The 13,951-nt window shown below is 43.9% G+C and overlaps 1 protein-coding gene across 7 annotated transcripts in view; it reads left to right on the forward strand.

The window, feature by feature from the left end:
* PNPLA1 (patatin like phospholipase domain containing 1) overlaps positions 1-12,925 on the forward strand; it is a 56,882-nt gene extending 43,957 nt beyond the window's left edge. For 2 of the 7 annotated variants that reach the window (XM_060189705.1, XM_007534259.2), the window contains 5 exons: positions 1,974-2,522; positions 5,559-5,637; positions 6,787-6,912; positions 11,039-11,138; positions 12,458-12,925. In XM_060189705.1, coding sequence (XP_060045688.1) covers positions 1,974-2,522; positions 5,559-5,637; positions 6,787-6,912; positions 11,039-11,138; positions 12,458-12,508 — 905 coding nt within the window. In that variant the 3' untranslated portion in view covers positions 12,509-12,925. Of the gene's footprint in view, positions 1-727; positions 790-1,973; positions 2,523-5,558; positions 5,682-6,786; positions 6,915-11,038; positions 11,143-12,457 lie in introns of those variants that run through there. The other 5 variants (XM_060189708.1, XM_060189709.1, XM_060189710.1 and 2 more) reach the window with 5 other exon arrangements.
* The last annotated feature ends 1,026 nt before the right edge of the window (positions 12,926-13,951 follow it).

Raw genomic sequence — 13,951 nt, forward strand, 5'->3', positions numbered from 1 at the left:
AAAAAAAAAAAAGTTAATTCCTGTTTACATTCTGTTCCAAACCCAGTTTTGCCATTCCCCATTGTGTGAACATGTATCCATTTGAGGCTGATAGTTAAAGTTGCAGTGAACACTCACATGTGTGTTCTTGTATGGACATATGTTTTCATTCTCTTGGGTAAATACTAGGGGTAACTAGAATGCATGGCAACAATATTTCTATACATATAGAGAAATGATATAGAATTTTAAGTCTTATATGATTCTATGTGCAAATGTAAATTTTATGTATTTTAAGTCATATATGATTCTATGTGCAAATGTAAATTGTTTTCATGCAATTCTATAGGTAGTATAGTATATATTCATATAATTTATAAAAACTAAAACACATTGCGTAAAGTTTACTATCTTGGGCTGGCAAACTTACTCACCTGGATAGTGCACCTACTTTGCTATGCATGCAACCCAGGTTCAAACCCAACCCCCACTGCATTAGGGGAAGCTTTGGTGCTGTGGTCTCTTTCCCTCTTTCCCTCTGTCTCTCTTTCTATTTAAAAAAGTTGATCCAGAGCGGCAAAGCCCTGACGGTAGCAATACATACACACATACATACATAATCTTCTTAGGAAATCTTTACTATCTTAACCAGTATTTTAAATTATAATGCAGTTGTGTCAATTGTATAACCAATTTCCAGAATTTTTAAAAATTATGTCTCCTGGGTTTCACCACTCCAACTTTTCAGATAGAAAGAGCAAGACTGGGAGGCAGCGAAGGAGAAGAAAACAAACCACAGCACTAAATAAGGTAGAGGCTAGGCATGAACTTAGGATATGCACACAGAAAAACAATGTATTATTCCATTACCTTTCTGCAGAAAAATACAGGTTTTTCTGAGTCCCTTAGTCCCTTAGGCTTAAGTCTCTGCACAGCAGTCTCAGTGTTCTTGTCAAAACCAGAGTTACATAGCATCTCTCTGCCTGTCAGCTTTCACAGTCTCTATGGAAACTGGGGATCCTCAAGGCTGCTGACCAGTACTTATGTGGTCTAGTCCTTGTGCCTCCTCAGTCCCATCTCCCACTACTGTACTTCCAGCCCTGCTCCAGTCACACCCATTCTTTGTTCCGTTGAGTCTGTGACCTTGAACTGTTCTCCCTACCTGACTCAGATCACCACTAGACTAATGGCTCCACCTGCAGCTCTCTGCTCAGAGGTGTCATCATCAGGGAAGCCCTCCCAATGCAGTCCACTCTGCTCTCCACTGTCCTAACACCACATTTCTTAGCTGCCCAACCCTTCTTTTGGTTAAAAAATTGAGGTTATCTGAGTGGTCAGTACCACCCTCAGGCCAGCTGTAAGGAAGCTCAAAAGGCTAGGAACCATCACAGCTGTATTTTTAAAAACCTCAGCAGTATTTTATTTAATTTTACTTAAAATATATATCATTTATTTTATTTTAGTGAAATACATAAGGAAAGACAGATAGATAGACCAGAGCACTGCTCACCTCTGACTCATAATGATGCAGGGGATTGAACCTAGGATCTCAGAGCCTCAGACACGAAGTTCTTTTTGCCAGAGCATTATGCTATCTACTTAGCCCACAACTGTATTTATTTATTTACTTTGCCAGTGCAATGTTCATCTCTGGCTTATGGTGGCACCAGGGATTGAACCTGGGGCCTCTGAGCCTTAAGCATGAATGTCTTTCATGTTACCACTACACTGTCTCCCTGGCACCCACATACCTGTTTCTGTCCCCTTCACCTTCTCAGTGCCTGGCCTAACCCTTGACGTGGATAGATGCTGAATAAACACCCACTCAGTAAGTGAACTGACACACAAATAAGCAATATAAAGCTAAGAAAGGAAGGGAAAGCCATTGAAAAGCACTAACCCTGTTTATGAAAAACATTTGGAAAATTTTTTTTGCAAATCTCTTGTGGTTAGTGATGCCACCACCCATGACGCCCTGCTGTTGTTTCTCCTAGATGCGGCTTACCTCAATTCTCCCTCCAAGAGAGTGATCTTCCCTCGGGTGGAAGTGTACTGCCAGATAGAACTTGCCCTAGGCAATGAGCACCCTGAACGCAGTCAACCATGTCCCCAAACAGAACAAGCCAGTGTGGACAAGTCCACACAGCCTCAAACACTTTATGCTCCCAAAGGGAAAGGAAGGAATTGCCAGGGTCAACCTCTGTCCCCACTTGTGCAGACACCTGAATCCACCTGTGAGTGGCCCGTGGGGTCACCTGTTTCACCACCTGGGTCTCCATTTGGTCCGTCCCTTCGACCATTTCTATCACATTCTACAACTGACTTGCCACCTGGATCATCCCTGGTTGAGCATCTACCACCCATGTCACCACAGCAGCGGGGACAGTCAACCAGATCACCACCCAGATGCCCATCCTCACAGGCATCAGTGTCCCCCAGGCCATCTCTGGAGCCATCAGTTGTGGAGAAACCTCAAAAGTCACTCTGCACAGTATCACCTGCACAGCCACTTGTAGAAGAACTGGGCCCAGAACAGCCACAAGGTATGGTGTCTTCTGGCTTCCTGGGTCCCCTCTAGAAAACTGCAACAACACCTCCGTTGATAACCGTTACTCAGGGAGTGGGAGCACATGGGTGAAGTTAAGCAGCTTGGTTTAGAAGCTTTGCCTGGTATAAGGACAAACGACCACAAAGGAGTAGCGTACTTGGCATTTTGGTGATTCTCTAAGTTTGGTCCCTGACCTACAACAATTGTGTCACTTAGGAGCTTATAAGAACTCTGTGGGTAGGATCCAGCTGTTTGTTTTACAAGCCCTCCAGGTGATGTGTTGGCCCTCAAATTTGAGAATCACTGTTCTGGCTGATTTCTTTCTTTTCTTTTCTTTTTCTTTCTTTCTTTTTTAACTTTCTTTTTGTTGTCACTAGGGCATCACAAATCTCTGCTGACTTTTTCAGGTACAAAGATAGAGACAGAGACACAGAGAGGAAGGCACCACAGCACCAAAGCTTTCTCCAATGCAGTGAAGACCAGGTTGGAACGTGGGTTGTGTGTATGATGAAGCAGGAGAACTCTTTTTCTGGCCCTGTTCTAGTAGATTTTGATTGTGAAAACCACTATTCCAGGGTAGTGCTGTGGATTGAAACCAGTCCTAAAAGATTTATTACTAGCAAACAATAAAATGAATGCAGAGGTTGAGGGGAAGTGTTTAGAGATGTTCAGTGTTCAGTACCACCATAAACCAGAACTGAGCAGTGCTCTGCTCAAAAGGAAAAACAAAAAAAGGAATTATTAAGTACTGTATAACTAGAAAAACCAGAATGTTGATGGCTGTTGATACAGAATAGGATTTAGTCTCTCCAGGGAATAAGGAAGGCTGGAAGGTTTTTGGAAGTGGCAAATGAATTGAAATGGGCAGATTTTTATTTTTCTATGTTTTTTTTATTTATAAAATGGAAAGACTGACAAGACCATAGGGTAAGAGGGGTACAATTCCCACCACCAGAGCTCTGTATCCCATCCCCTCCCCCTGATAGCTTTCTTATTCTTTAACCCTCTGGGAGTATGGACCCAGGGTCATTATGGGGTGAAGAAGATGTAAGGTCTGGCTCTTCTGTAATTGCTTCCCCACTGAACATGGTCATTGGCAGGTTGATCCATACTGCCAGTCTGTCTCTCTCTTTCTGTAGTGGGGCAAAGCTCTGGAGAAGTGGAGCTCCAGGACACATTGGTGGGGTTGTCTGCCTAGGGAAGTCCGGTTGGCATCATGGTAGCATCTGGAACCTGGTGGCTGAAAAAGAGTTAACATATAAAGCCATACAAATTGTTGATTAATCATGAACCTAAAAGAATATTGCACATGAAGATTTGGGGTCTCCGTTTTGGAAATAGCTAGTAGGTCTATTTTAGGTATATTCCAAAGGGCCCATGACTTTATTAGTGTTTGCCTAAGCCTGACATCTGATATGCAAGTGTACCCAAGTTATTGACTGGGGAGATGATGTTATGGTTGGAAAAAGGGCTAGAAAGCTGGATCAGGGAAGAGAGTAGCTCCCAAATGTGGGATAAGTATATAAATATTGTTGGCTATAAACCACATCAATTTGTTCTGTGGCCCATATTCAGCGTAGGAGCCTATAAAACCTCTATAGGGCAGATGTACACATGCATCCATTAATTAAGGCAAAATATATGCCTTAAAGCAAAAGTGCACAATAGTCTGCAGTGAGTCAAGAAATGGGCAGATTTTTGACATTCTGGTTTTCTGGGTAATGGGATCAGATGGAGTAGAAATTGTTTTTTCATATTCTCTTTATTTTAGAAACTTAGACTCAGAGAAAGAAAATATGTCCAGTATTAAAAGGATACTTGTTTGACTTGGTCAAAACGGAAGTATGAGGGGTGGCAAATGATGACCGGAGTCAGGAGGACAGGGTCCATTTGAATGGTTCATCAGCCAGGTTTCCACAGTTATGATGGTGAACAGAGGGCAGATGAAATAGCTCACTTGTTGTTCAACAATTTGCTTGGCTTTGTATGTTAATTCTCTTTTCAGCCACCAGGTTCCAGATGTCAGCATGATGCCAACCAGACTTCCCTGGACAGACAACCCTGCCAATGTGTCCTGGAGCTCCGCTTTCCCAGAGCCCCACCCCACTAGGGAAAGACAGAGGCAGGCTGGGAGTATGGATTGACCAGTCAATGCCCATGTTCAGCAAGGAAGCAATTACAGAAGCCAGACCTTCCACCTTCTGCATCCCACAATGACCTTGGGTCCATACTCCCAGAGGGATAAAGAATAGGAAAGTTATCAGGGGAGGGGGTGGGATATGGAGATCTGGTGGTGGGAATTGTGTGAAGCTGTACCCCTCTTATCCTATGGTTTTGTTAATGTCTCCTTTTTTAAAATAAATAAAAAAGTAGAAACAAAAAGTAAGAAAAAAAAAAGAAAGAAATAGCTCACTTGGACAGTGTGCTGCTTTTGCCATGTGTGCCATCTAGGTTCCAGATCAGCTTCTACCAAAAGGAAGGAAGCTTCAGCACTGAGTTTTCTCTCGCTCTCTCTACCTCTCTGTCTCTACCATAAAAACAAAAAGTTATGTGGCAGGGGTAGATAGCATAATGGTTTTGAACAATGCTCTGGTAAAAAAAAAAAAAGTTAAAAAAAATTATGATGGTAAATGATAGCACAGACCAGCACAGTTTCCTTCTCTGCAGATTTGCCCCAAATCAACCTTAAGCTATTCTCTGGAATAGGCCTGATTCTTTGAGTCATAATGAGACAAAAATATCATTGGCCACAGGAACCAAGGAGGTAGCTGTGAGGTCCCAGGTCTGACCCCTAGTATCACAGATGACAGAGCAGTGCTCTGGTCTCTGCTTCTCTAGCTCATCAAATAAATTTAGAAACATATCAAAACATTGAGAGTCAGCAACACAATTCGGATGTAAATATAAGCATTTGAGACTAAGGGAGTTTTCTTTAGATTCTCACTTCCTATTGTGATTGCAAAAATGATGAAGCCCACCCCGCTGGCGCCTCCCTTGCTCATGTCTCCTGTCTTTTTACTTCCGGCTGTAGCTCCCCTTGCCTCTCTGAATCTACAGAGGACCATGCCCCTGGCTAGCGTAAAGAAACCCCCAAGCAAGCCTTCAGCAGTGTAAGTTTCTTCTTCATCAGGAACATGCTCTTCTCTGTGTTCAGGTGAGGGGTCCAGCTCACTGACAGCCCCCATCTCTTTAGCCGCCCTGGGGGCACTGGGGCCCTCCTTTCCTAGACTGCATGCTCTATGTCCGCCCTTTGGCAGCTCACAAGACTTCACCCCTCTTCGCTCTTCTTCAGTGAGGCAGTGAGCCTGTTTAGTGTCTCCCCTTCAGCTCCCTGCTGTGACCACTGGAGAATGAATATGCCTTCTTTGGGTCTCTGGGGGGAGCGCCTGACCTTACCCCACCTAATCTCACACCCTGGTGATGTCTCAATTCAAGAGGGCAGGTGAGTAGGCTGCCCTAGTTGTCAGCGGCCCCTGCACAGCATAAAACGAGGGACTCTAGTAAAGGCCTCTCTTAATCCTGATTAGTCTCCTATAGCATGAGGAGTCTAATATTCCTATGTCATAGATTATCCCCAGATCTTTTTTTTTAATAACGTACATTGATTAGCTGACTTGTGTAACATATTCCATCACTACCTTCACAACAATTATGAGCAGACCTAGAAATCTGTATGTATTAAAGCTTCAGGGGGACCATATTGCTTAGACTCCCCTGTTGGCTGTGTGCCCAGCCAGTGGAAGGTGCCAACAGAAAGGTGGAAGGTGGTCCAATGGTATTCCTCCCCACCTGAAACCTCATCCATCCTGCCTTGAGGCAGTTCTGCCAGAGGCTGGCCTCCCTGAGAAGCCAGCCTCTGGCAGAACTACTCTCCTTGGTTCTGCTCTATAGCACATATGCTATCCTGTTAGCTTATGAGACTTTTTGGAAGAGTCTGAATATACTTTATAATTTTGTGCTTGAGCAAAATGAGCCTATTTTGGTTCCACGATTTAAATCATGTTAGGCAGAGACATAACCATCTATGAGTTTAATTGAGTTTCGGTTGACATGCTGGTACATTGTGCTTAGATTGCTGTTCATTGATTACAGAATAAAAGCTCACTGGGAGCCCCTAATGCTCCACCAGGATACAGGACCTGGCTGTTGCCATTCCACCTTCTGAGCTGCAGCAGGGCCCCAGTAGGGGGAGGACACAGGATTGAGGGTTGGGTGGTTGACAGGCCACTGTTGTTGACAGGCTTCATCTCTTTGCACAGGGAAAGCCCTGCGGAAGACCCCCACTGGGAGAACAAGATCTTTAAAAAGAACAAACAGAAGACAAATGGTACCAGAAAAGGCTTGCTGAGGCACCCAAAAGCCAAAAAAGCCGATGGCAAAGTGCAGTGAGCATGACTAACACTTGTTCCAGCCCGGGGAGGGGTGGGTGGCTCTGGGAACAGACTGCAGGAAGCTCATGGGGTTAGAAGCAGATTTTGGGGTTGGACACATCCAATATAAAAATCTCTCCTGGGTGGGGAGATAGCATAATGGTTATGCAAACAGACTCTCATGCCTGAGGCCCCAAAGTCCCAAGTTTAATCCCCCACACTACCATAAGCCAGAGCTGAGCAGTGTTCTGATGTTTCTCTCTCTGTGTGTCTCTCACTCTCTGCATCTCTCTCAAAAATAAAATAAATAAAATATTTTTTATTATTTTTTTAAATATTTATTTATTCCCTTTTGTTGTCCTTGTTGTTTTATTGTTGTAGTTATTATTGATGTCATCGTTGTTGGATAGGACAGAGAGAAATGGAGAGAGGAAGGGAAGACAGAGACGGGGAGAGAAAGAGACACCTGCAGACCTGCTTCACCGCCTGTGAAGCGACTCCCCTGCAGGTGGGGAGCCAGAGGCTCGAACCGGGATCCTTACGCCAGTCCTTATGCTTTGCGCCACATGTGCTTAATCCACTGTGCTACCGCCTGACTCCCTATAAAATATTTTTTTAAAACTCTCTTCCATATGAGCTCAGATCTAGAGGGATGCAGAGGTCACATAGGCGCCTAAGCTGAATATGGGCCCCAGATCACATCAAATTGATGGGGTTTACAGTCAACAATATTTATACTCCTTTCCTATATTAGGGAGCTACTCTCTTCCCTGATCCAGCTTTCTGGTCCTTTTTCCAGCCATGACATAATCTCCCCAGATAATAACTTGGATCTACATGCATATCAGATTTCAGGCTCAGGGGAAAAAAGAAAAAAAAAAAAAACTAGTATAGCCACAGGCCTATATTTGGAATATAACTAAAATATGCCTACTAGCTATCTACAAAATGGAGGACCCCCTAACTCTTCATCTGCACTATTCCAGCCTTTAGGTCCATGATTGGTCAACAATTTGTTTGGCTTTATATGTTAACTCTCTTTTCAGCCTCCAGGCTCTAGATGATAACATGATGCCAACCAGACTTCCCTGGACAGACAACCCCACCTATGCTTCCCCAGAGCCCCACCTCACTAGGGAAAGACAGAGGCAGGCTGGGAGTATGGATTGACCAGTCAATGCCCATGTTCAGCAGGGAAGCAATTTACAGCAGCCAGATCTTCCACCTTCTGCAACCCACAAGGACCTTGGGTCCATACTCCCAGAGGGTTAAAGATTAGGAAAGCTATCAGGGAGGGGATACGGAGTTCTGGTGGTGGGAATTGTATGGAGTTGCACCCCTCTTATCCTACAGTTTAGTCAATGTTTTCTTTTTATAAATTTTTTTTTTTAAAAAAAACCTCTCTTCCAAGAGGCTAGGTGGTGGTGCACCCTCTAGAACATACATGCTACCATGTACAGGGACCCGGATTCAGGCCCCCGTCCCCACCTGCCGAGGATAAGCTTCATGAGCAGTGAAACAGTGCTGCAGGTGTTTCTCTTCCATTCTCCCTCTCTACCTCTCTTTCCCCCTTCTTATCTCTCTGTCCTATCAAGTAAAAAGAAAGGGAGGAGGGGAAATAATAATAATAATAATAATAACAATAATAACAATAATAATAAATAATGTCTCTGTTCTACCACAGTCTCGTGCTGTGAGTATACTAAGGGCTCTGTATCTCTCTGAGCCTCTGCTTCCTGATCAGTAAAATAGGGAGAACACAAATATATATATATATATATCTGTTTAAAGAGATCGGCTGTGTGAATTACCTTGCAGAGTGAAAGATGTGTGATAGCACTCACTAAATAGTATATACTATGATTATGTAACTCCCAAGGATTAGCTACTTACCTCTAAGCTTCTTCTCCTGTTCCTTCTTTTTTTCTACCAGGGTTATCACTGGGGCTTGGTGCCTACACAATTCCACCATTCCTGGCAACCTTTGGCTTTTTTTTTTTTTTGATAGGGGGTGAAAGACAGAAAGAGATAGAAGGAGAGGGAGACAGAGAGAAGGAGAGACATTTGAAGCGCTGCTTCACTGCCTTCTAAGGGGAGGAATCCAGGACTTGAATTCAGGTCCTTGCACATGGTAATGTGTGCTTTTTACTGGGTGAACCCTTACCCCCATACCTCTCAACTTCTTGATAGGACTGTACATAAAAACCATATGAGGCAGCAGGGTGCTGAGTTGATCTTAATATGCAGGGCTCCTACCTGCTGCTGTCCTACAGCTGAAAGCTATAACCACTGTTGTTGATTCTTCCCTTTTTTTCTTATGTGATTTTTTGTTTGTTTTAAATATTTATTTATTTATTCCCTTCTGTTGCCCTTGTTGTTTTATTGTTATAGTTATTACTGTTATTGTTGTTGATGTCATTGTTATTGATGTCATAGTACAGAGAGAAATGGAGAGAGGAAGGGAAGACAGAGAGCTTGTGGAGCAACTCTCCTGCAGGTGGAGAGCCGGGGGCTCGAACCAGGATCCTTACACAGGTCCTTGCACTTCACGCCACCTGTGCTTAACCACTGTGCTACCGCCCAACTCCCATCCTTATGTGATTTGTAAAGAGGTTTTATTATGAGTTTTATGAACTTCCTCCTAAAAATCAGGCATATAAACTACTCAGATAATGAAAAGCTACTGGGGCCCACTGAAGGCCCCAAAATGTCCTCCCTGTTGCCACAATTTTTTTTCCATGAACAATAGTTTTATTAGTCTCTCAAATATATATTTTTTGGGGGGAGAGACTTAAAATGTATTTGGTTGTAAGTTATACACAATGTGGTTGTAACTTGGCTTTTAAAAGATCACCATACAATTTATATATGTGTTTAAAACATTTGCAGTAAGAAATGCTGCATCTAGCTCCATGGTTTTTGGACTTGTGGAGCTCCAGCTGGCTAAGCCAACTCTACCATTGGGCTATTGCTCTGTTTGGCTTTTGGCCATATGTTTTTCTTCTTCGAATTCCACTGACGGGTGTCTTAGGCCCAACCCCTGGTCCTGCTGGCTTCTTGCCACAGGTGTTCCTTCTAATTCCACTGATGGGTGTTTCAGCCCAGGCTGCTGAGGCCCCAGGCATAGGTTGCTTCTTAATGTGCTGGGGAGTGAATCATCATCAGGTATAGACTAGAGAATAGCACAGTGCAATTTGAAAGTTATCCAAGAATATGCAAATCGACATTCCAGCATTTCTCCAAAGAGGGCTTTTCAACTTCTTATGCTGTCATTGATGTAACCTGTCAGCCTTCATTGAGTACTTGCTAAGTGTCAAGCACCCTTTGGGCCTCTGGGGATATTAAATACAGATTCAACCCAATTTCAACTTTTAAGATACCGCCCCCAGATGAACTTTATACCACAGACAAGAACAAAGTTTATTAATTTTCTGAATTGTGAGTTTCATGTAAAACAAGTCTTGCCCCACCCCCACCCCCTCTCCTCAGCTCCAGCTTGTGCTAGTGCAGGGAATTAATTGAACCTGGGACCTTGGAGCCTCAGGCATGAGAGTCTTTTTTGCATAACTATTATGCTATCTCCCCAGCCTGAAAGTCATAGTTTTTGAACTAAATCATAACATTGTTTTAACTTTTCTATATTTTATTATTTATTGAGGAAATGTCGCTTTGTAAGACCATGTTGTCACAGGGTTTTTTATGTCCCCAATATAGGTGTCAGCATTCTTCACGTACCACCAAATTGCCATCTCCCTTCACCATAGGACCCTTGCCCTTTAGTTCTTTCCAACCTCTACTGTCTTCCCCATAATATTGTATTTTTCTAAGTCTTATTATTTTTAGAAGGCTTTTTAAATTCATTTATTTGATAAGACAGTGAAATTGAGAAGGAAGGAGAGACAGGGCTAGAGAAATAGAGATACTTACAGCCCTGCTTCACAAGTAGAATGAGTCCATCTTGTTCAAGGTGTCATATCTCCAAGGTGTGATCATAGGTGTCTTCCTCCAGCTTCCCAAAGAAGACAGATACTAGTCTGGGGCGATACAACAGATGAAGAGAGGCTAGAAACACAGGTCAGCTCACCTTCTCCTACCTCCCATCTCACTTCTCACATGTGTTTCTCTAACTTCTCTCACTCAGGTCTGCTTCCTACCCACTTGACCTGCTCTCCACTTCTGACACAGTGTGGCTCACCTACAGGCCTCATCCCAGCCGGACTCAGGAATACAGCTGCCCCCAGGTGTGGAATGCCCCAGGTGCCCAGAGCAAGGCACTGACTGCCCTGTCCCTTGATGCTGTGGGCCCCTGAGCCCTCTCTGCCCCCACTGGCCTCTTCCTGGTCACAGTCAAGATCAGCACAAGGCCAACCACATAATGTTGTGTCCCCTGAGAAAACAGCCCCTTCCCTGAGAATTTGGCTACTGGCCAACTGCTGGGAGATTGTCACATCCAGTGATTTAGTTTGAGCAATTGTCTGCTGGCTGCATGTGAAAAGCAAACAGAGTTACAAAACTGGAAAGAGAAAATAAAGAAATAATACAAATAACTAGTATATGACATATGTATGGCTATGGAACGCCATTTGTACTAACTGGTAGTCTTGTTCAGTGTGCAGTCTGCACAACTGTACTCAGTACTCTGGAAGCCACTCCACTCTGTCCCCTTCCTGGAAAAACCAAGGTTTTAAAAAATAAAAGATAAATGTATTTGTCATTAAGAGAGAGAGGCAGCCGCAGCATCATTCTGGCACATGCACTGTTAAGAGATTGAACTTAGCACCTCACACTTGAAAGCCCAACCCTCTAACCACTGTGCTATCTCCCACACTATAAAAAACCAAACCTTAAACTTGTGCCATATGTAAATTAAATGTTTCCAACAGTCCCTTATCAACTTATTTTCTGCAATAAAATAGACCCTTCTAGAATAAAGTAACCCTAGGATGGGGAGAGAGCATAATAGTTATACATAAAAATTTCCATACCTGAGGCTCTAAGGTCCCAGGTTCAATTCCTTGCATCACCATAAGCCAGAGCTGAGCAGTACTCTGGTTAAAATCTACTAATGGGGAGTCAGGCAGTAGCACAGCGGTTAAGCGCAGGTGACACAAAGTGCAAGGACTGGCATAAGGAACTTGGTTCGAGCCCACGGCTCCCCCACCTGAAGGGGAGTCGCCTCACAAGTGGTGAAGCAGGTCTGCAGGTGACTGTCTTTCTCTCCCCTCTCTGTCCTTCCCCTTCTCTCTCCATTTATCTCTGTCCTATCCAGCAACAACAACAATAATAACTACAACAATAAAACAAGGGCAATAAAAGGGAATAAATAAATATTTTTTAAATCTAATGATGATGATACAATAGAATAAAGCAACCTCCCAACAGACTTTTGATATAAATAGAGGTTTCTCATTTCTGTACCTCAAGTTGACTCTAAACAGCACTGGGCTACTCGCTCAGGGCTGCCCAAAGCTTAAGGAGCTGTAAGAGATATCTTATTGAAAAGAAGGTTCGAGATAATGGACTCCAAAATGACAGAGTTTTTATGTCCTTTTTTTTTCAGGAAGCTGTGAGCCAAGAGAGAAAGTCTGAACTGGAATGGGAGAGAAGCTGAGGACCTAGATGGAGTCTTCCCAACTCTGCTCTGACATCCTTCCTCCACCCTAGGATTTTAGGGACCATGGGTGACACCCACTACCAAGGCTGTTGGTGCAAAAGATCCTGCTCCCCCTAAGCTAGCATCTTCTTGTCTAAATATCCTCTCAGCCTCCCTGAGGTCCTTCCAGCCTTCTAATGATACAACACCAGACAGACTAATGCATGGACATGTGAACACTGGACAGACTGATGAAAATAGAAGTCAGTGGTGAAAAGATGAGTATCAGCCCCCCTGCATCTGGTCCACAGAGCAAAACTCTTTCCAGTCAGACAGAACTGAGCCCTGGAACCACTTTACTCTTTTCTGTGGTAGCTAAAGACCAAGTTCTTCTCATGTCTTGGTTTTAATTCTCACAGTACACTGAAAACTTGACTTGGAGCCACTGGACTTTGTTTCATCTGCACCCTGGAATCTTCTGGTATGGCTGTCTGGGTGGGGCTGGGCATCAGCATCTTTAAAGCCCTCCAGGGGTAGTTAATACCTTGTTGCATGGGCTGCCCTGGACTTCCCCACAGCCTGGCCGTGGATGAAATGAGACATGGAATGTCTAGCTAGGATCAAGGTAGGCTGCTTGTCACTCATATACTAGTGAAAATGGTCCACTTTTAGGAAACTAGCCTTCATTTTTCCGGAAAAAAAAATTATCCCCAAGGTTGGGTGGTAGTTCATCAGGTTGAACATACACAGTATCATGCACAAAGACGCAGGTTCAAGATCAGGTCCCCACCAGCAGGAGGGAAACTTCATAAGTTGTGGACCAGTGCTGTAGGTGTCTCTCCTTTTTATGTCTCTATTTCTGTCTCCCACCCTCTACCAAAAAAAAGAAAATGGCCATCAGGAACAGCAAAGTCATGCTGGCACTTAGCCCTTAGCATGTGTTGACCTTGGTGATAAAAAAGAGAGAGAAAATTAGCCCCACTGCTTTCTAGGAAGCAACTAACCTCTAGCCCTAGACAAGGCCAATAAGGAAGCCCAGGCTGCCCATAGGCCTTGGATGCATTTGTTTAACAAATCCTGGATGCATACTTCAGGGGGCTGGAGGGAAGATACCCGCCCCCTATGGGGCTAGGATCCTTGAAGAGGACATATGCAAAGTTAAACCATGGGGAGGGGTGGGGTCTTATGGAAACAGGCCTTGGCAGAGGACCATGTCAGGGAACCTGAGTAGGCACAAGCTCCCATCTGCCTAGAAGAGTCTACCTGTGCCTTTGAGAGGCCTGAAAAGAAACAGTCTCAGAAACTTTTGCGTCCTCTGTCTTCAAGGGAAGTGCCCTGGGCTTATAGGAGGGACAGGGTAACCCAGTTCTCTGAGATGTTATGATTGCATATCTTTGACTCTCTTCCAGGGCTAGGCTTGTTGTTTGTAGATGGTTGTGTGCCTAGAGAACCAGAGACATG

The sequence above is a fragment of the Erinaceus europaeus genome, chromosome 4 (assembly GCF_950295315.1).
Source record: "Erinaceus europaeus chromosome 4, mEriEur2.1, whole genome shotgun sequence".
NCBI classification, from domain to species: Eukaryota; Metazoa; Chordata; class Mammalia; order Eulipotyphla; family Erinaceidae; genus Erinaceus; species Erinaceus europaeus.